The sequence below is a fragment of the Hyaena hyaena genome, unplaced genomic scaffold (genome assembly GCF_003009895.1).
Source record: "Hyaena hyaena isolate Hyena2069 unplaced genomic scaffold, ASM300989v1 scaffold_565, whole genome shotgun sequence".
NCBI lineage: Eukaryota > Metazoa > Chordata > Mammalia > Carnivora > Hyaenidae > Hyaena > Hyaena hyaena.
Window position 1 is genome coordinate 500,394 of NW_024081196.1, and position 22,009 is coordinate 522,402.

Genomic DNA, 22,009 nt, shown 5'->3' on the forward strand with positions numbered 1-22,009 from the left:
AAAAACAATTGGGGCACCTGGTTAAGCCTTTGACTTCGGCTCAGGTCATGATCTCACAGTTCGTGGGTTCAAGCCCCACATCAGGCTCTGTGCTGACAGCTCAGAGCCTGGAGCGTGTTTCAGATTCTGTGTCTCCCTCTCTCTGACCCTCCCCTGTTCATGCTGCCTCTCTCTCTCTCAGAAATAAATAAAAAACATTAAAAATTTTTAAAAAACAATACAAAACAAAACAAAGAAACATTTAAAAAAGTCTAGCAATAGAATTCTTTGATAATATTCTACAGAATATCATATGATAAATTCAGAAAACTTTTATGATTTTCATTTATGCTATGATTTTAAAAATTAAAAAAAATTTTTTTAAACATTAAAAGCTGAAGCAGGCTCCAGGCTCTGAGCCGTCAGCACAGAGTCCAATGTGGTGCTCAAACCCACTAACTGTGAGATTATGATTTGAGCTGAAGTCTGGCGCTTAAGTGACTGAGCCACCCAGTCACTCCATGCTAAGATTTGTTTATGCTTTTTATTTATTTATTTATTTTTTTTTTTTAAGTAGGCTTCATGACTAGTTTGGAGTCCAACATGGGACTTGAACTCACGACTCTGATATTAAGACATGAGTTGACGAATGCCTGGGTGGCTCAGATGGTTAAGCATCCAACTCTTGATTTCGGCTCAGGTCATGATCCCACAGTTTGTGAGATGGAGCCCCATATTGGGCTTTGCACTGATAGTGCAGAACCTACTTGGGATTCTCTGTCTCCCTCTATCTCTGTCCCTTTCCACTTGCACACACACACTCAAAATAAATAAATAAACAAACAAAAAACTAGCTAAGCTGAGATCAAGAGTTGGATGCTTAACCAACTGAATCACCCAGGCACCCCCTTTTAAAACCCTTAACTAGCGTTCTCTCATTAATAGCAATTGCATTCTTTTTCTAGCTCTTTCTTGAAGCCTGAAGTTTAGCAGTGTCCTTCTGACACTGGCTGCTCTCGCTGCCTTCCCTATTAAACACAAGCACCTAGGAAGCTGCTGGGTCTCCACTGGTCCAACTCTGGCATAGTATTCAGAAAGCCAGAAGTCAAGCTGTCTGAGGCTAGGGGCAATGCAATCAAACAAGCCTGGGCTGTGCTCAGGCTCTGTGTCCAATGTTACCAGGAAGCTGCTCTTTGAAGCATGGCTATCCTGTATCTGGATCTTCTGTAATCAACATGCTCAGTGATGTGGGCCATTCCTTGCTTACTGAAGCCCCTAGACCACATAGATGCCTGTCTACTGTACCATAATTTTCTAGGCCATTAGCTCTCATAGAGTCTCCTGATAGTTGAGAAGCAAGGAGCTATTTGGACTTAACTATTTCCTTGGTCTCTTTGAACCCTGACCCTGATTTTAAAAATATAAAGTCACTAATCTTGGATTGCAGCAATTTATTTAAAAGAAAGATTTATCAAATGTTGGGCATATCACCATAGTCAAAGTAACCAAGACTTTAGACAAGAATCTACATGGTTTTCATTGATCTGAAGAAGAACTCCTATTGTCACTCAAGTTTTATTTCAAAGATTTAAGACACATGCTTCTGGTACACACCATGTGCCACATACCGTTGCTTCACGGTGGCCAGGTACTGTTACAGTGGAGGTCTTAAAATCAGGAGAAAGAAATCTCATTCTTTTTTTAAAATTAAAAAAAAGTTTTTTAGTGTTTATTTATTTTTGATAGAGAAAACACAAGGGGTGGGGGAGGAGAAGAGAGAGAGGGAGACACAGAATCTGCAACAGGCTCCAGGGTCTGAGCTGTCAGCACAGAGCCCAACATGGGGCTCAAGCCCACAGACTGTGAGATCATGACCTGAGCTGAAATCGGGTGCTTAACCGACTGAGCCACCCAGGCGCCCCAATTAAAATTTTGTTAATGTTTATTCATTTTTGAGAGACAGAGCACAAGCAGGGTTGAGACAGAGAGAGAGAGACAGAATCCCAAGCAGGCTCTAGGCTCTGAGCTGTCAGCACAGAGCTTGACGTGGGGCTCAAACTCACAGACCACAAGATCAGAGCCACCCAGGTGCCCCATCATTCTTTAAAAAAAGTTTACTTATTTTGAGACAGAGAGAGAGAGAAAGAGAATGTGAATGGGAGAGGGACAGAGAGAGAGGGAAAGAGAGAGAACCCCAAATAGGCTTTGTGCTGTTGGAGCCCATCTTGGGGCCTGATCCCATAAAGTGTGAGATCATGACCTGAGCCAAAATCAAGAGTCAGATGCTTAACCATTTGAGCCACTCAGGCACCCTGAGAGATCTCATTCTACTGGCAGTATTCATGTACTCACTCAATCACTCATTTACTACCTCACTCAATAAACATTTTTTTGAGGGAGGGAAGCAGCTATTCAGGAAAAGCTAAATGGGAAAAGATGCATGGCAGCCCTCACTTCTACAAGGTTTATCCCAGTCCTGTCTGACCTGTCTGTGGGGGCAGGTTGCCCAGTGTGTATAACTCAGTTCTGTATTTTAACGTATTACATGGGGTATACGTTATTCCCCACAGGGAAATGTATTGAATGTTAAGACAAACCTAAGTTCTTTCTTTCTAAGCAAATAATCAATCTGAAAGGAAGGTGCCAATCAATAACATGCTCAGGAAACAGATGAAGGGAGGACACAGGCCTCAAACTTGAACAGATTTCTCAAGGGACCACATGTCACTTCTGAAATATAGATGAAGTAGGAGCACACATTTTACAGTCAAAAAAGTTGGAATGCTGATTCACTACTTACTAGTTAAAGGACCTTTGGTGACTGAATTAATGTCTTCGAGACTGAGTTTCCTCATCCATGAACTAGAAACAGGAATTCTTAATTCACAGGTTGTCTGTTTTTTTGCAAAGGTTAAAGCAAACGAGATAGTAATGCACTTAGTACAGGGCTTCCCACACAGCTGTTCCGTAAATGATAACTATTATCTCTCTTCACACTCAGAGGAGGTCTTATAAGAGAAACCTAGTCTGGATGCTTCTTGGCATGTACGTTCTTTCTCCTGATTTTTCCAGTCAGGAAATATTGATTTCCTACCTCTATAACTGGCTTTATGGGACATGTCTTTTAACTCCAAAGCAGCTGGACATGGATGTGTTAGCTGCAATGAGATAAGGCTAATCAGGAAGAATAACACTATTAAACTATACATGCCCATTTGATGAATGAGCGGTAGCTTGAGGAGCGGGAAGAATCGGCCAGAGAATGGACTAAACTGAGGCTGTAAGAAGTCTAGACAAGGAGGCGGCATTTGAAATCCAAGAACAGATTAACAAATAACCCATGACATTAATATTCAGGTTGGATAATTGACTTCAGGAAGATGCAGCCAGAGGGACTGAATGTTCGTTCAGCCATGTGTGCAGACAAAGCTCTTGGATACAGGGACCTAAGAGCCCACAATATTTTGAGATCCAGGCAGGTGGGGGTAATATGAAGTTGGAGTTGAGGAACTGTCAGTTTAAGGGGGCGTCTGGAGATTTATAAAAATAATCTTAGAGATCTGAAGGGGTACCAGATAGCTTACAAATATAGGAGAACAAAGCAGTGATCTAACTACTGGAACTGATGTCTGCAAACTCGGCACTACTGACATTTTGGGTTGGGTAATTCGTTGTTGGGGGATGCTGTCACATGCATTATAATATGTTTAGCATTGGCCCTGGCTTTTACTCACCAGATGCCATTAGTATCCCCTCTCTAAGTTGTGACAACCTAAAATGTCTGCAGTCATTGCCAAGTGGTCCCAGTGCAGGGAGGGTGAAGAGATGGGAGGGGGAAAGTTTCCCTCAGTTGGGAGCCACTGGGTTAGATTATGCCTGCTGAGAGAGCGCTGCTCCAACGATGAAAGCGGGGGTGAGAGGGTCTCAGGGATAAGCTGATCCACAATAAGTAATGCCTGACAGGGACCTAGTAAGACAGTGTAGTGAGGATTCTGTCCCGATCCCTGCCCCTTCTATCATTTCTGTGTAACTTGTCCAATCTTCTCCTCCTCCTCTCCCTCCTCCTCCCCCCTCCCTCTCCTTCCACTTCTTCCTTTCTTCTTCCTTTTCTCCTCTGTCTCCTCCCTCTCACTCTCCTGTCTCTCCTTCCTCTTCCTCTTCCTCTTCGCCTTCTCCTCTTCCTTCTCCTTTTTCTTCCTTTTATTATTATTTTTTATTATTTTTTTTTTTTGAGAGAGAGACAGCCAAGCAGTGGGGGTTGGGGAGGGAGCGTGGGGAGAAGGGAGGGAGAGAGAGAGAGAGAGAGAGAGAGAGAGAGAGAATCTTAAATAGGCTCAATGATGAGCTTGGAGCCCAATACAGGGCTGGATCCCACAACCTTGGGATCATGACCTGAGCCAAAATGAAGAGCTGGACACTTAACTGACTGAGCCAACCAGACACTCCTGTTAAGCTTCTTTTGTCAGAAGAGGCAGTTAGTTAGGTTCTGAAAGGATACCTGGAGGCTGGCAAGAAGCAAGTCATGCCCAACTATTGGGAGAGTCAGAGGCCTGTCCTGGCAGCACTCCACAAGAAGTGAGATCAACCCAGAAAGGCCCAAGACGGCCGGTGCCATGACAGGAAACCCCTGACCATAAAAGGAAGAAAAGGCATGAAATCCTGCATCTCTGCCTCAAGTAATGTATGTTTCACCCTCTAGTTAACAACTGTCTGTAAAAGATAGAAACCCAAATTCCAGGGGGTGCGTCTCTGTCTCTCTCTGTCTCTGTCTCTCTCTCCCTCTCTGGGCTCATCTGCTCTCATATCTCAAGAGTGTACTTTTGCTTTAACAAACTTTCCCGCTTGTGTTGCTCACTGGCTATGCTGTGTCTCTCCTTGAATTCTTTTCTGTGAGAAGACCAAGAACCTTCCACAACAGCTTTGGGGATGGGCTGGGTTGAGGGCTTGGGGTCTCCCCAGTTTACCTGGCAATACTTTCAGCATGATTTTGCCTCCAAACTGCTGCCCGTGGACTTCTGGAATTTCTTTGCTCCACATACTCGAAAGTCCTAGTACCTGAGGGAGCTCTTGGCCATTGGCTGGTGTGTAAGAGAGCTCCCTTGCCCAGAGGGTTGGGGCTTTCCCTGATTGGCCTCTTTTGCTTCCCTGCTTCTCCCTCCCACTTTCTACCCGCTTCTCCTGGGAACACATCCTGAATAAATTAACTGCACACAAGTCTCTCCTTAGGGTCTGCTCCCAGGGAACCCAGCTTAATAGAGGCAGTAGGGCTGCACTTGAGAAACAGACTCAGGTGTGAGAAACAAGTCCAGGAAAGCAGAAGAGTGAAGACTATGAATGATGAGTCTGGCCTGAGAACCCTCCAACCCCTCACCATCAGCGTGGTTTCCAACATGAGACCCAGCAGTGAGAAGAAGACTAGACAGTGTGGTCTTGGTCTCAGGACCAAAGGTGAAAGCAAAAATAGAGCACAAGGCCTCAAGGCAATACAAGAATAATGGAACTATTAGAGGAAATACCTCTAAAATGATTTGTTGTTAATGTTAAATATCTCCAGAGAATCTTCACCACAGAATGAAGGAGTTTGTAATCCTCTGGACCCTGAAAGTGTTGAAAGGGAGTATTTCAATCTGTACTTGTGTAATGTAGAAAGACCCTGGCAAATCTGTGTAGTGCTCCCTGCTCCCTTTGTTGTTTAAACCATTCTGTGCGCTCCTAGGAGCGGAGGACATCTTTCAGCCGGGACTGTTGCTTTTGCTTTTTCATCGTGGAACTATTTCTGCGCCATTTACACTCACGTGTGCTCTGGTACGTGACTGATAACAATGATTTAGGGAAGGACCAGCTAAGAGAAGTTTCCTAATAAGGTTGGCAGTCCTGTTAAAAATCGGTTCCTTCACTGTTACTACATTGTTGCTGCCTTTCCACGCAACAGGCAACAAACTGATGCACCAAGTATAAAATATGTTCTTAAAGCAGTTACAACAAAGACAGAAAATAAAGTGTTTAAAAAATAATTTTGGAGGGGCACCTGGCTGGCTCAGTCCATAGAGCATGTGACTCTTGATTCAGGGTTATAAGTTTGGGCCCCATGCTGGGTGTAGGCATTACTTAAAATTTAAAAACAAAAATTTAAAAAATTCATCTATAAAAAAGGATTTGAAGAGTAACCGTAAGAGGCATATAAACAACTTATTCTTAAATCTAGGAACACAGTGTTTAAAAGAGCAAATTACGGTTCTCCACTCATAATTTGTCTTTTGTAATCATTTCTTTATTCTGTAAGGAAACCATGTGTTCTTTAGTCAGTATGTAATTTAGACCAGCTAGCAAGTTACAATTTTTAATTCTGAAAATTAAAGTTTAAGGGATTCTTTGAGAATATGTTTTTAAAAATGCATAGACAGCATGTACCAGGAGGCATTAAAGGCTAATCATTTTTGGACTCAGTAAAAGTCTTTGAAAAAGAAAACTGTAAAAATGAATTCATTTCAGGAAAATTTATTCAGAGATAGAGAAATAATGATGATGAAGGAAAAGACAATAGAGTGAGATTAAAATAAGTCTAAAATTTAATTCCCAGAAGCGATTAATTATTAAACATATTTTTCATCTCTAAATATAAAGTTTAACTTACAAATAATACTTAATACATAATTACTGATAAGAAGTGAGTATGAAAGCATTTACAAATACATTTGCAAATGGGGTGGCTCAGTTCATTAGGTGTCCGGCTTCAGCTCAGGTCATAATCTCATGGTTGGTGGGCTTGAGCCCTGCGTTGGGCTCTGTACTGACAGCTCAGAGCCTGGAGCCTGCTTTGGATTCTGTCTCCCTCTCTCTCTGCCCCTCCCCTGCTCATGCTCTGTCTCTCTCTCTCAAAGATAAATAAACATTTAAAAAATACATTTGCATATAAAATTTCATATTAACTCATCCAACTAACAGATCTCTGATATATTTTCTTGAACACAGTTGCCCATGTTCTGTATCATGTGAACCCCTTACCCTGATTACATGAACCAATCACCTTTGACCATAGCTGTTGGAACCAGGGTTATCTCCTGGTTCTGTCTTCAAGGACAGTTGATCTGTATTCTTTTAAGTGACCTAGGAGGTGGTCTGGCAAAAAGCAGAGTGAAATCGGAATATAGCATTTATACTCGATTGCTGAACTACTTAGATTTTTTTTCTAATTTTTAGTAATTTTTTAGAAGTTTGAATGTGACACATCAAGGGAAAGTATGTAGTTGGAAGGGTAGAGAAACAAGTTAAATGGCACAGAGAAAGGAGAAAAGCAGCAGACATCATGAGGAAACTAAAGCTATGAGAGAGCAGGATCCTGGTGACATATAGAGTCAGGAGTGAGGCAACTGGTTGGTAGAAGCAGGAGAAATATTAGCAGAAACATGGAGTAGATTGTCTTGGTAATACTTCAGGATCAGATGAGGGAGAAGGAAGCATCTGTGTTGAGCATCTGATTTCAGCTCAGGTCATGATTTCAGTTTGTGAGTTTGAACTCAGTGTTGGGTTTTGCGCTGACAGCTCAGAGCCTGGAGCCTACTTTGGATTCTGTGTCCCCCTCACTCTCTGGCCTTCCCCTGCTCGTGCTCTGTTTCTCTCTGCCTCAAAAATAAACACTAAAAAATTAAAAAGAAATAGGTTGGAGGGGGGCGCTGGGTGGCTCAGTCGGTTAAGTATCCTACTTCAGCTCAGGTCATGATCTCATGGGTTCATGGGTTCGAGTCCCGCATCAGGCTCTGTGATGATAGCCAGCTCAGAGCCTGGAGCCTCTTTCGGATTCTGTGTCTCCCTCTCTCTCTCTCTCTCTCTCTCTCTGACCCTCCCCTACTCACACTGTCTCTCTCTCTCTCTCAGAAATAAATAAAACATTAAAAAATAAAAAAAAATAGGTTGGTAGTAATTGAAACTGTTGGTGTGCATAAGATTACTCCAGAAAATAAGGAAAAGAGAGCAAAGAATAGAATTCTGGGGAAATACTAATCTCTGGAGTAGCTGGGAGAGAGAAAAGTCCAAGAGGAGAATAAGTGAAAAATGGTGAAATCTGAGGGATTGAACAACTAGAAAGGTAATATGAGTAATGTTTGTATTTCACCATTATCTGAACCAGATATTTCAGAATGTCAGACAAGTTTTCTTGTTAAACATGAATACATGCTCATTGTTAAATAAATACATTTTCCAAAAGATTCACCATAAAGGCTAGGAAAAAAGAAAAAGACATGGGTTTCCTAATTTTCAACTAGAAGTTTAAAGCTTGTTCATAACTAAGTTTATTTATCTTTTTAATTTTTTTAATGTTTATTCATTTTCTGAGAGAGAGAAAGAGAGAGAGAATTCCAAGCAGGCTTTGCTCTGAGCTGTCAGCACAGAGCCTGACGCAGGGCTCAAACTCAGGAGCTGTGAGATCATGACCTGAGCCCAAGTCGGACATTTAACTGACTGAGCCACCCAGGCGCCCCTAGCTGACTTCTTAACTTGTAGAATCAAGAATGATTTTTACCCCTGCTAACTTGGTTGGTTTTGGCATAAAGTCATGCTTTGCTTCTGTGGCAGTACAGTTTCACTGGGCATATGTACATAGAAAACTATTTGGTTTTGTTATTTATTTAATTTGATTTTTGAGAGAGAGAGAGAGAGAGACAGAAAGAGAGAGAGAGATTGGACACGGGTGGGGGTGAAGAGCAGAGCAGAGAGAGAGAATGAAAATCTTAAGCAGGCTCCATGCTCAGTGCAGAGCCCAATGGAACTCCATCCCATGACCTTGAGATCATGACCTGAGTCGAAATCAACAGTCTAGGTGCTTAATCCCGCTCAACTGACTGAGGCAGCCCAAGAGGATCATTTAACAAAAAAAGTTTATTTATTTTTGAGAGAGAGAGAGAGAGAGAGAGAGAGAGACGAAGCATGAGCAGGGGAGGGGCAGAGAGAGGGGGAGACACAGGTGGAAGCAGGCTCCAGGCTCTGAGCTCTCAGCACAGAGTCCCACGTGGGGGCTCCAACCTGTGAACCTGAGATCATAACCTGAGCCTAAGTCGAATGCTTCAGATGGGGCCACCCAGGCACCCCACAAGAGGGTCATTTTTAACAGTTCCCTGGGACATCAAGAATAATGTCTGCCATGGGGAGCCTGGGTGGCTCCAAGTCAGTTGACCATCCGGCTTCGGCTCAAGTCATGATCTCACAGTTGGGGTTCGTGCCCCGCGTTGGGGTCTGTGCTGACAGCCAGCTCAGAGCCTGGAGCCTGTTTCGGACTCTGTGTCTCCCTCTCTCTGCCCCTCGCCCCACTCGTGCTCTGTCTCTGTCTCAAAAATAAATAAATTATAAAAAAATTTTTTAAAAAATGTCTGCCATATATTCTACCTAACATTTTGTTTTCTAAATTCAGTTTTTAATACATAAAGCTTATGTTATAGGACCTATCAAATTTCCCAAAGTCGCAATAGGCACAAATGATAAAAACTAGTGTTCTGAGAGCTCTATTACCTCATCTGCTACCTTTATCCATCCTTGCGTTACTTCTTGTCAGATGAGGAAAAAAATTATTTAGTTTACAAAGTACTTGTGGTGCAAGGCCTTATTTTACAGCCAAATCTTTCCACCCTCTGACAATCTCACACTCAACTGCCCTGCATACTGCAAAGATGTCATCTGCTCCGTTGTCTGAGGTGTTCATTTCTTCATCTCCTACCTCTACCCTGGTTCAGGCTTTCCATCTACCCTTTTCTGCTTCCTACTCAGTGGTTGCAAGGTGTTTTGGGCAAAAGCATAGGCACCTAGATCTTGGGAAGCACAGAGGATTTTTCTGTTTACTTTCCCCTCAATATTTGTTACCTAACGAAGGCTTTTATATCGGTTTCTTATTTGAGCATCAAAACTATTTTTAGTAGGGTATTCATTCATTAAAATGTTTATTGATCACCTACTATATGCCAAGGAGTATTCTAAGTGCTGGAGATACAGAAGGGAACAAAACAGAGGGGGGAAAAATCCCAATGCCTTTTAGCTGGGAAATTGGCGGTAAAAGGGGCCGGGCAGATCGCGTGGCTCCTGGCAGGTGTAAGGAGGAATTCTGACTTTTACCTTGGGCGAAATGGAAAGCCAGGGGAGGGTCTGGAACCAAGGGTAGTTTCCTCTGCCATTTTACAAATTAGGAAATAAATAACTACTCGCAGTAAGTGCGTCAGTATGCTTTGTGCAACTCTGCGGAGGAATTGCAATTTAGGTACTTAGATGGAAAAACAAACAAACAAAACAAAACAGGAGGTAGGCATTGATTTGGGGCCACTAGCCCAGAGATTCCAGGGGGCAGAAATGAAGAGGGACAGGACGGATGAAGATTAATACAAAAAGAAGCGAATTGTTTACACCGAAATGCAATGTAACACGACCATACCCTAAGAGACTCGCCAAGATATACGAGTGGCTCCGTTCCGACAGCTGTCACCTATTAAAAAGAAGCACATTTAAACGGGGCAAATGGTGGCCCAAGCCTAGCGGGTTGCCCAAAGTCGAGCTGGAGAAAGCCGCCCAGCCGGGAGCAGATCCAGCCCCGGACGTGACCACGCCCCCGGCCCCGCCCCGCCTGCGGCTCACAGCCCCTGTTGGCCGCGGTGGGGGCGGTGGCCGCGGTGCCCGGAAGTGCGGCTGACGTGTCCCGGCCGCGCACGGAATTGTGGGCGACTCGGCTAATGGCGTCGGCGAGTCTGGAGGGCTTGGGGAGTTAGCGCCGAAGCTCTTTGCCAGGTTGGCTGGTGACGAACTGTGTGGCCAGACACCGCGGCAGCGGGAGGGACCTGCCCGCCTTGTGGGCTCCTCGGCGAGAGCCGGTGGAGCCTAGCGGGGCGGGGCGACCGGGGAGGGGGGCGCCTCGGAGAGCAGTCGCGAGAGTTGCGAGGAGGCTGCGAGGGGCGCTCGGGTACGCTGTGGGTTCGTAGTCCAGGCCGGGCCGAGCCCCGCGGAGCCCAGGAGGCGGGCTGAGAAAGGGCCGGAGGCGCTCGGAGGGAGCTGCCGGTCGCCTGAAGGAGCTGCCAGTGCTGGAGTTCGTTTGCGCCGCTCAAATTGGCTTGTAGTTTGGTGGATCATGTCTGGCACCCACAGCCCCGAGGCAGTGAAGAAGCTGCTGGAGAACATGCAGAGCGATTTACGGGCCTTGTCCCTGGAATGCAAGAAGAAATTCCCACCTGTCAAAGAGGTAAGCTTTGGGCGACTTCGGGAGAAGGCACGGTGAGCATGTCTGGTCCTCTTAGATCCAGTCCTTCGCTCCCAAACTCCTGTCCTGTCTGATTTTAATGTGGCCCCCACCTTTTCAGATTTGCTGTCGGTGGGTTGTTCCACAAGCGCTCTTTATAGTTTCCTTCGGAGACGTCTGGGGAGCTTTGATTGTCTCTACTGTCCCCCGGGTTCAGGAATGAAGTTCGCGGAGGGACCCGATGCAGAGAGTTCAGCCCAATGTATCTTACCCTCTTCTTTCCTGGCCTTTTTCAAACTTGAAACTGGCCAAGCCAGAATCGAAAAACTTAACATTTGTTGCTTCTAAAACTAGTGTTCATCGTTGGGGTGAAATCTGTGCTCCTCACGTTTATAGTGTGTATAGCTCAAAGGGAAGTAGCTTTCCTTGTTGTCTTGTGTCACGCAGCTTGACTGTCAGTGCCACGAAGTATTAATATTCAGCCACTTAACTTGGGACAAATAGTGAAGACCCACAAAAATCATGTTAAGCCTTGTTATTAGCAATACTTTAGTGGGAAGTTTGGGTTTAAAGTCAAATCCAATGCACCTTGCAATACATCAGTACATATTAACCCCTTTGAGCTTCAGTTTTCTTTCCTGTGTACATAACGATAAAGGGTGGACGTATTAGGTTATGAAGGTGAAGTCGTCAGAGCAAAAAGGGTATTATTAAAGAGGCTCCAGTTAATAATATACATGAATTAAATTCTCCATGTATTTCCTAAATTGAAAATTTTGACATTTAGTCACTATTCAGTTTTTTCTCTTAAGATGCCATTTTATTTCTCTTATTAAACGTTTTAAAAATGCTTCCCAATTTCCTTTCTCATGTCTGAAATAAGATATTTCAGTGAAATATTTGTAAAAGCAATTATTTTCACTTTTACATATGTAGTTTAACATACCAGTAATTTTATACTATTTAGCATTCACTAGAAGTTTAGTAAGGGTTTTGGGATGTTTTCATATTAATTTAAATGTTTTGCCTATATAAAGGTTTTGTAATTAAAACTTAATCAAGTTTGCATTTTAGGGTTCCAAGGAATCTTAACTTTTTTGTAAGTGCTTTTGGTTTCATCAGTTTTCAACATGCTCGATCTAGTATTTCTCTAATAAAGTAAGCAAATATTACCCAATAATGGAAACCTGATGTGCTGCTTTTGGAAAGATGGCTTTTGTCATGTATTTTATTTCAGATACTCAATAGCTTGTGATATCAATTTTCATTTTCTCTGTGTCATTTTCTGTTGAAAGTTATAAGTAATTTTAAAGAATTAAACAGTTTTAAAGAATTTTAAAGAATTAGGCTGTTCTAATTGTAAGAGAAATTCTTTGTAATAAAAGAATTTTAAAGAATTAGGCTGTTCATTTATAATATTAATAATTTATAGAACTGACTGTTCCCATCTCTTATAATTTATATATAAACCGGATTCCTCTATATTACACATAAAGGCCTTTGTGGACTTGCTTGAGAATTTAATTGCCATTTATGACATTATTTCTTTTAGAAAATGCATTCAGAATTCCAAACAGGTAACTTACAGAGTCCTAGAACTCAGTCCATTTAATCTAGGAACTTTAAATAAAGCTCATTAGCTCTTTTACTTGGACATTGGCCAAAGAAGTTTTTAGTTTTTTAGTTTTTAGTTTTATTTATTTTGGGGATGAGGAGAAGATGGTACTTGGCAGACCTTAAGGAAAAGACTTTTTTTTTTTTTTTTTTTTTTGACGTTTGTTTATTTTTGAGAGATCGTAAGCAAGGGGAGGTGCAGAGAGGGAGACACAGAATCCGAAGCAGGCTCCAGGCTCAGAACTCCCAGCACAGAGCCCAACGTGGGGCTTGAAACCATAAACAGAGAGATCATAACTTGAGCTGAAGTCAGATGCTTAACCTACTGAGCCACCCCAGGCGCCCCAAGGCAGAGCCTTTCTAGGTATACGAAGTTTTTCATCTGTATACTAGTTTGCTAGGTAACACTCTCCCAATATCTTCACAGTTATTATTTGAAAAATACTTCTTCTGAACTTCTTTTTATTTAAAAAATTTTTTAAATGTTTATTTATTTTTGAGAGAGAGAAAGAGACAGAGTGTGAGTTGGAGAGGGGCAGAGAGAGGGAGACACAGAATCCAAAGCAGGCTTGAGGGACTGAAAACTGTCGAACTGTGAGATTATGACCTGAGCTGAAGTCGGATACCCAACTGGTTGAGCCATCCCGGTGCCCCACTTCTGAACTTCTTATAAGGGTACTTAAGAACTTACAGAGGTAATTGTATATGTGCTTTGGAAGGGAGGTCTCCTTCTCCAGTACCTTTTTTTAAATTTTTAATGTTTATTTATTTTTGAGAGAGAGAGAGAGAGAGAGTGCAAGTGGAGAGAGGGGCAGACACTGAATCCAAAGCAGGCTCCGAGCTCTGGGCTGACAACAGCAAGCCTGATGCGGGGCTCGAACCCACGAACTGTTAGATCATAACCTGAGCCAAAGTCGGACACTTAACTTACTGAGCCACCTAGGCGCCCTTCCAGTACTTTTTAAACAAGGTAGAATGAAGTGATGCCATCTATATTTATTTAGTGTTTAAGTTTCTAGTAATTCCTCCTTTTTTGATCATGGTTGCTTACAGAAGTAAAGAGTATTGATAAAGGATAGTGCCTTATTTATTGATACTTCTTTGGATTTTCTACATGGTTTTTTTTTTTTTAACTTGTTTTCATTTATAAATCTATCCTTTGTATATTAAATTGTTTTAATACCAGCTATAATTTTACTGTCGTTTTATAATAAAAGCAGTCATGAAATAAGAGCAATACATTCCTTCCCCTTTTTTCCCTGCTTATGTTTCTTAGTCTTTAAATATAAATCTTCATGTTTCAGCAGTGTAACTTTTTTAGCACAAGTGTGCTAGCTAATTTGTTCTGGAATACTTGCATGAAAAATTTTTTCTTTGCCTTAAAAATTACTTTAATGCTTTGTAAAATTGCTTCTATGTAAGTGAAATTCACTGCCTTCAGAGACAGTAATCTCTGAGGCTTTATATTTATGTATTTAATGAATAAAACATTTTGGTCATTTTCTGTTTGCAGGCATTATTCTGGAAACAAATGAGAGGGATCTAACTGAGTTTGGAAGTATGTCAGTTTGTAATTCTTGAGTTGAGTCTTACAGGATGAACAGAAGCTAGCCAATAGAAGAAGGGGGGTGGTCATTCTAGGCAGAGGAAATAGCTCATGTTTGTATTGCATGTTAAATACATTTCATGCTGAAGGTAATTGGGAGCCATTAAAGCTTTTTAAGAGAAGGAATAATATCAAATTCGTATTTAGTAACATTTCCATAACAGTATTGATGGAAAGAAGGAATTAGAGGGGACTAAGATTGAGGCAAAGAGTAAATTTTAAAGAGTGATGATTGCCTTTGTTGAGGTAGCAGTAGAGGTAAATGGGAGTTTGCTTGCCTTGTGGTAGTCATGTGTGAAAGAGACAATATGGATTAAAAAGAGACTTAGCAGGTTAAATGATCAGGGCATAGTGACCTTTATATAACATAGAGAAAGAAATCTATGATGCCTCCCATGTTCTGGCTTGGGAAACTGGGTAGATCACTAAGAGAAGGAATGTAAGAGGAGGTGATGTTTTGGGGCAAAGTGAGTAGTCATGAATATAATAAGTGTGCTTTATGTGTGACATCAAGTCGAACTGACCAGTAGGTATTTGAAAATGATGGTTTGGGCTTAAGGAGATGGTCTAGAATTTCAGATTTAGGAGTATCAGTTTATATATGATAGTAGAAACCGTAAGAGTAGATAGGATGGGTCTGGAACAGTGTATAGAATGAGAGTATCAGGGCCAAAGAAGGAACTTTGGGAAACATCAGCAAGAAAGGGAAAGAGGCATCTCACTGACTAAGGTTAAGGATATGGGAGAGAAAGGGAATACATGGTAGAGCAAGGTCCCTGAGAAGCTGGAGTTTCAAGGGCATAAGTAAATGAACTGGCTTTGAATGTGAGAAGGAACATATTTTCTTCTGACAGAGGAAAGGAAAAAAAAAGAGTTTGAATGTGATCAATTTGAAGAGGGGACATTGTAGAGAGATAGGAAGTTGTAGAGAGTTTGGCCTATGGCCTCTGTTCTTAGTAAGGTAGCAAACAAGCTTATTGCCGGGAACAGTTAGTGATGAAAGGAGTGGGGGTAGAAAGTTTGAGGGGAGGAGTGGATCGCTTTGGAGAAGTGGAGGAGAAATTAATTTGGGACACTAAAGAGTCTTGGCAGGAAAAGTAGTTGAAATGATGATAGATTGTGAGATCTGTGTTGTAATTCTAAAAAAGGAAATCCATAAAACTTTGATTGGAAGAAGATGGAAGGGTTAAGGGACTAGCAGCACCGATTTAATCAAAGAGCAGTGGAGCTGAGTAGGAGAGCTAGAAGGACAGGGATTGGCAAGGTAAGGGGATATTGGATTTCAGATTGCCAAGTCATGCTGCACTAGAGAATGATGAAGTCCAGGGACTGGGTGGTAGAAAAGGAAGTGAATGAAGATCATTTGAGTTGAGATGGAATGGATTTTCTCTCTCTTTTTTAGTGAGATGGAATCAGTAAGGGTGTAAGTAATAAAAAAGTGCAAGTAGTCATCCCACATAGTGTACTTTGTTTCCCCTTGTATATTTGGGCTTGACAGAACTTGGTTGGGAGGGAGGGGTTTTTGCCTTAAAAAGCAGAAGTTCTTGTGGTAGAGTTCCTCAGTGCCCAGTGTTTTTATGTATTAGTTTGCTGAAAGAGATGCCTTTTATTAACCATGACAAGAGTCTCCCTTTAACCAGCTATTTGGGGATTGAGGACCAAGTCCACTTGGCTCTTCTGGTAGGGAGAAGATCTCATTTTCAGGACCTTGTGAGAGTGAAAAATGAGGACTGGATAATGTTTATTACATGCTCAGTTGGGAACTGTTTTGGTTTAGTATTTTATACAGTACGTTGTTGTTGTTGTTGTTTTTCTGTTGACATTGGTTGGACAAATTTACTCATGACACAACCAATTGTGTTCTTTCTCTCATAAGCATAATAGAATAAGTTGATGTTTTATATAATGAAATGTTAATTTTCATAAGTTATTAAAAATGCCAACACCAGCCACATAAATAATGACAAGTATGGTAAGGAGTGAGAAGTCATTTTGGTAAAGACTACTTTCCTATATAATGCAGTTTTAGATAATTGTGTTAGATGTGCAAGTGTCCTTTGACCTTTATTTAGATGTTACTTCAAGAATATAGAAGTGTAACTTTTTCACTAGGACTTTGAGGAAAATTTTGCTAGATTATTACAGAATTCTAAGAGCATTTTACAGTGAGATTTCTTTAAAAAGGTTTTGGTTATTCTATAACATTTATTATACACTTCTGAAAGTGCCATAACCAGTGAAATTTATTGTTAAAATATAAAGCATAATAGTTTATTTTTTTACTAAGTTTTTGACCATTACATTTTTACTTTTGTGAAGAAAATGAATGAACAAAGATCAGTGGAAACATATTTTAGTCAAATGTATTGATTATTTGCTTTGCAATGTGCTTTGGTGATATAGAAGAAAAAAGGACATTGATCTGGCTCATAAACCAAAAAGGAAGACATATTCTAAAAATGGAATGATTTTTCTTTTTTCTTTTATATAAGCATAGCCTATTTTCAGTCATGTGCAAAACACTAGGTTTTGCTATCACTGTTATAATTTAATAGAAATTTATTAGTTTCTTAAGTATAAAGCATGGCAAGAAATATAAAAATGAATGAGAGACTGCCTTTATCTTTATGAAGTTAACTCATTGTTGAGTAAAGTATTGTATTTCCATAAGGCTAGAGACTTTGCATCCATTCACTTTATTACTAGATGGTATTTTAATTTTATAGATGAGGAAATTAGGGTTTCCTCTTGGCTCAGAAACTTGCACAAGTTAGTAGATCTAGAAAGTGGAAGAACTAGGATGTGGCTCCCTGTGCATCCTTGAACTCCTCTCAGTTATATCATGCTGCAAAATGCCTTCAGAACATACTTACCTTGTTTTTATCATTGTTCCATTTGTCTGCCTTGCTTCATTATTTGTTTCTAGTCATCATTCTTTCCATGTTGCCATTCTCTCATTTTGATGTTTGTAGCACTCTACTTTCTCGTTTCTCCCTCTCTTTCAGTATTCCTTCTCCTCATGGTTATGTAGAAGTGTATCCCAAGTTAGGTTTTCAGGCCTCTTCTGCATGCTCATCTCTCATTACTGCCATCTACTTACCCCCTGCTGCTGGCCTTGCCCTGATACTGATGACTCCAAAATCTACTCCGCGGACTCTGCTTGCTTTCCTGAGTGTAGACCTGTGTTCCAGCTGTCTGTTAAACACATCCCACCAGAATATCTTTACCATACTTGACATGGGACTTTTTGTAATTGAACTTATTTGCCTCAAAATTTGCCCTTTACCCCTATTTCACTTATTCTGTTAATGGCGTTTATCACTGTTGCTTACCTTTGTTGCATTTGACTATCTTCTCCCCCTCACCTCTCTTTATTCATTCTCAGCTATTCCTTCCCACTTTGTAGTTTCCTATATCCACTTCTTTTTTCTGTTCTCAGCTTATTGTTTTAGTACCAAATTTCAAATGCTGGGCTGTTAATATGCATTAATGGCACAAAAAGTAAATCATTCTATATGTTGGGGTGCTTGGGTGGCTCAGTCGGTTGAGTGTCTCACTTTGGCTCAGGTCATGATCTCATGGTTTTGAGTTCGAGCCTTTTGTCAGACTTTTTGCTGACAGTTCAGAGCCTGGAACCTGCTTTGAATTCTGTGTCTTCCTTTCTCTCTGCCCCTTGCCTTCTCTCTCTCTCTCTCTCTTTCAAAAATAAATAACCATTAAAAGAAAAACCATTCTATATGTAACCACTAGCCTGATATATTTAAGCAGATCAGAAACTCTCAGCAGCTACTCTGTACTTACAGGAACCCTTAGTATAGCATTTGAGACCCTCCTTGATCATCCCAACCTTCCATTCTGGCTTCATCATCTTCAGTTTTTCCTCATATGCCTTTGTACCGTAGCCAAGGTGTATTGCCTGCTGTTTATTTTCCAAATATGTCATACTACTCCCCTCTTCCATGCTTCTGAGGTTCCTTTTGCTGGCCCAGAATCACGTCCTCATATCATTTTTTTTTTTTAATAAACATTTATTCATTTTTGAGAGAGCGTGAGCAGGGGACAGAGGATCCAAAGTGGGCTCTGCGCTTACAGCAATGAGCTTGATTTGGGGTTCGAACTCACAAACCGTGAGATCATGACCTGAGTCTAAGTCAGATGCTCAACTGACTGAGTCACCCAGGCGCCCTACCTTCTGTCTTTTTAAATTAAAATCCTACCTTTCATTTAATCCCACTTTCAATGTTTCTCATCCATTTGTTGCATGAATAAATTAACTTTACAGATAATTTTCTAATTTCTCTCCGTGTTCCCTTCATTCATTTGTTCATGAAATCGTTTCTGAGTACCTACTGTGTGCCATGTACTAGTAGTTGTTAGAGCAAAAACAATTAACAGCTCCTGCCCAGATTTTTAAGCTAATATGTTTTCCTCTCTTTTCTTAACTTTCATTTAAACTTATTTTATAAGTTATTTCCTTGTTACTCTTATATTTTACCTTCTGTTTTGTTATTTTAGGGTTTTGGGGGGGGTCCAAATAGCACCTTTTTAACTTTTTTAAGTTAAAAAGTAACTACTTACTTTAAGAACGGGGATACCATATATATATATATAGGAATGCCACATATATATTTTTAGCTATCCGCATATAATCTGCATTTTTAAAGTTTACTTATTTTGAGAGGGAGAAAGAGCACTGGGGAAGGGCAGAGAGAGGGAAAGAGAGACTCCTAAGCAGGTTCTCAGCTTACAGAGCCCAACCTGGGGCTCCATCTCATGAACCTTGAGATTATGACTTGAGCCAAAATCAGTGCCCTGCATTTCAGTCTTTGATATGTTAAAGAACATTTGTTTGTTTCATAGAAGCCAGGGTTTGGTGGTGGTGGTGGTGGTGGTGGTGGTTGTTGTTTGGTTGGGCTTTTTTGTTTGTTTGGGGGCAGTTTTTTTTTTTTTTTTTGAGACAGTGTAAGTGTGCCCATGGGTGGAGCTGGGGAATGGCAGAGAGAGAGAGGGAGAGGGAGAGAGAGAATCTTAAGTAGGCTCCATGTCCAGTGTGGAGCCTAACCTGGGCTCCATGGGACTCTCGTCTCACAACCATGAGATCATGCTTTGAGTGGAAATCAAGAGTCATATGCTTAACTGAGCCACCCAGGTGCCAGATCAGAGGGTTTGAGAGGATGCCCTGTAGGTATATATCTTTCAGAGTTTGGGGTTATAAACTATATGTTATGAAGAAAATCATATTGATTTCAGTATATTAGTTATTTTATGAGCATATTGTCCTCTAGGGAATGTCCCAGATCCCCTTATTCCCAAGTGTGGACTTCATTTTAGTTTTTTAACTTTTATCTGACATCTAAAATCCTAAGTCTTTAGGCAGCTTTATACCTCCCTGATATCTTATGAGTACATTTTTTGGATCTAAGTTGCTGTTAACTTTAATTTCACATTAATACTTTAGCTCTTGTTTCATATAAGTAAATCATTCATTTGGACCTTTGGTAAATTTGTACTGATTTTGAGGTCTACTTTCATAGATGTGAAAAGTGTATATATATATTTAAAGACAACATAGGAAAAAAAACAGCATAGGAGCTTTGATGAAGGGAAGCAATATTAATTATTTTATTATTGTAAAATTGTTATTAGTACAAGTATTAGACATTTATTAATTCCCTCCCTAGCATCCATTCCCTCTTGCTTCCTTCAGTAGTAGGTGGTACTTGACTTTCATTTCTAAACCTTTGGATTGAGATGAATTAATCTCATTCCTTCAGTTAGGGTACTTTGATTAGTTTAATCCAATTTAAACCCTCCCCACTGCCACCATCCCCACCTTCATTTCTGCCGAAGTTACATAATGCCAGTGAGTGCTCCTGGACAAGGGGTTTCCTCTTTCTAAAAGCTGCTGAAAGAGGCCTTTCTCTACTAGACAGCGTCATATAAAATTGTGAAATGTAGAATGGCTGCAACTGTTTTTATTGGCAAAATTGGAAGTGGCCTAATAGGGATGAACCTACCCATGGAACAGGACAGAACCAAGAGAATGGCAGAGAAGTGGACCTGTAGCCCTCATGGCCTTGTACATCTCTGGGTCAGAGTTCCTCTGGATTTTTCCCTTCATGTGGCTCCTTTATGCCAGGCACTGTGATAGGCATTAGTAATATGGAGTGACAAATGGAATAGATTTCTAGTCCTGATAGGGCTTATAGCCAGAATGGAGGAACACACATGTAGCTAGGTGAGTGGGATGAAGTGTTAACCGCTACAAGCCATACACAGCCCACAAAGATGAAGAGGCTTTTTGATCCCTGCCAGAGAAACGAATTGATAGAAGAATTTCTTATAGTACCAAAAGCAAGAGAGCCTGCTCTTTAAGCTTACAATTATCTTCATTTTGTGAGCAGTGGTTTAATTTCAGCAGAGCATTATTTGTCATATTAGTGTTAATTTGGTTTGTATATAACTTGTGAATTTGTTGGTTTTATATTTTAAGAGCTATAAAAACAGAAATTTATTCCTAATTTTATTTATACATATTTAAAATTATCAGTAACTGGGTAGGTTCATGATTTTTTTAAAGGAAGTCCTTAAACTTCAGTTTTGAGAAACACTAGTAGGGATAGTGAAAAGTTGAGTCAGTGAGTGAATGGAGGGCAAGATCGTAAGTAAGCCCAGAAATCTCTTGGTTTAGGTTGGTAACAAGTGTTTTTTTTTTTTTTTTAATGTTTGTTTATTTTTGAGAAAGACAAAGTGTGAGTTGGAGAGGGTCATAGAGAGAGGGAGACACAATCCAAAGTAGGCTCCAGGCTCCAAGCTGTCAGCACAGAGCCTGATTCAGGGCTCCAACCCATAAGTCAGACACCCAATCGATTGAGCCAGCCAGGAGCCCCAGCAGTTTGAATGAAGGTGCAGAAGTTGGATTTGAAAAGAAAGGGGACAAGATATGTTCACTACATAGCCTTTATGGCTGATACGATTTGTGGGATGAGAGAGAAACCCCTGATGTCTAGTCAGTGGCTGAATGAATGCTGCTGCTGTTAAGAAAAGTAGGAAATTGTAGAAGAAACAAGTTTTTCTGGGCCTGAAGTGGAAGTGTGTGGAGGGGGTGACAGGATGATGATACCTATTTTGAGTATTTAAGGTGCCTTTTTTTTTTTTTTTTTTTTTTTACTAATAGTTTATTGTCAAGTTGGTTTCCATATAACACCCAGTGCTCATCCCCACATGTGCCCTCTTCCATGCCCATCTCCCCTCTCCCCCCCACATCCATCAGTCCTCAGTTTGTTCGCAGCATTCAAGAGTCTCTCATGGTTTGCCTTTCTCCCTCTCCCTCAATATTTTCCCCCTTCTTCTCCCCCTTGTTCCTCCGTCAAGTTCCTCCTAATCCTCCTATACGTGCAAACATATGGTATCTGTCCTTCTCTGCCTGACTTATTTCGCTCAGCATAACACCCTCAAGGTCCATCCATGTTGCTACACATGGCCAGATTTCATTGTTTCTCATTGCCATGTAGTATTCCATGGTATAGATAAACCACATCTTCTTGATCCATTCGTCCGTTGATGGACACGTAGGCTCTTTCCATGTTTTGGCTATTGTT

General features: G+C 41.0%; 1 protein-coding gene across 2 annotated transcripts in view; it reads left to right on the forward strand.

Moving 5' to 3' along the window:
• The first annotated feature begins 10,679 nt into the window (after positions 1 to 10,679).
• Positions 10,680 to 22,009, forward strand: part of MON2 (MON2 homolog, regulator of endosome-to-Golgi trafficking) — a 110,377-nt gene continuing 99,047 nt past the window's right edge. For both annotated transcript variants that reach the window (XM_039256216.1, XM_039256217.1), the window contains exon 1: positions 10,680 to 11,191. In XM_039256216.1, coding sequence (XP_039112147.1) covers positions 11,081 to 11,191 — 111 coding nt within the window. In that variant the 5' untranslated portion in view covers positions 10,680 to 11,080. The remainder of the gene's footprint in view (positions 11,192 to 22,009) is intronic.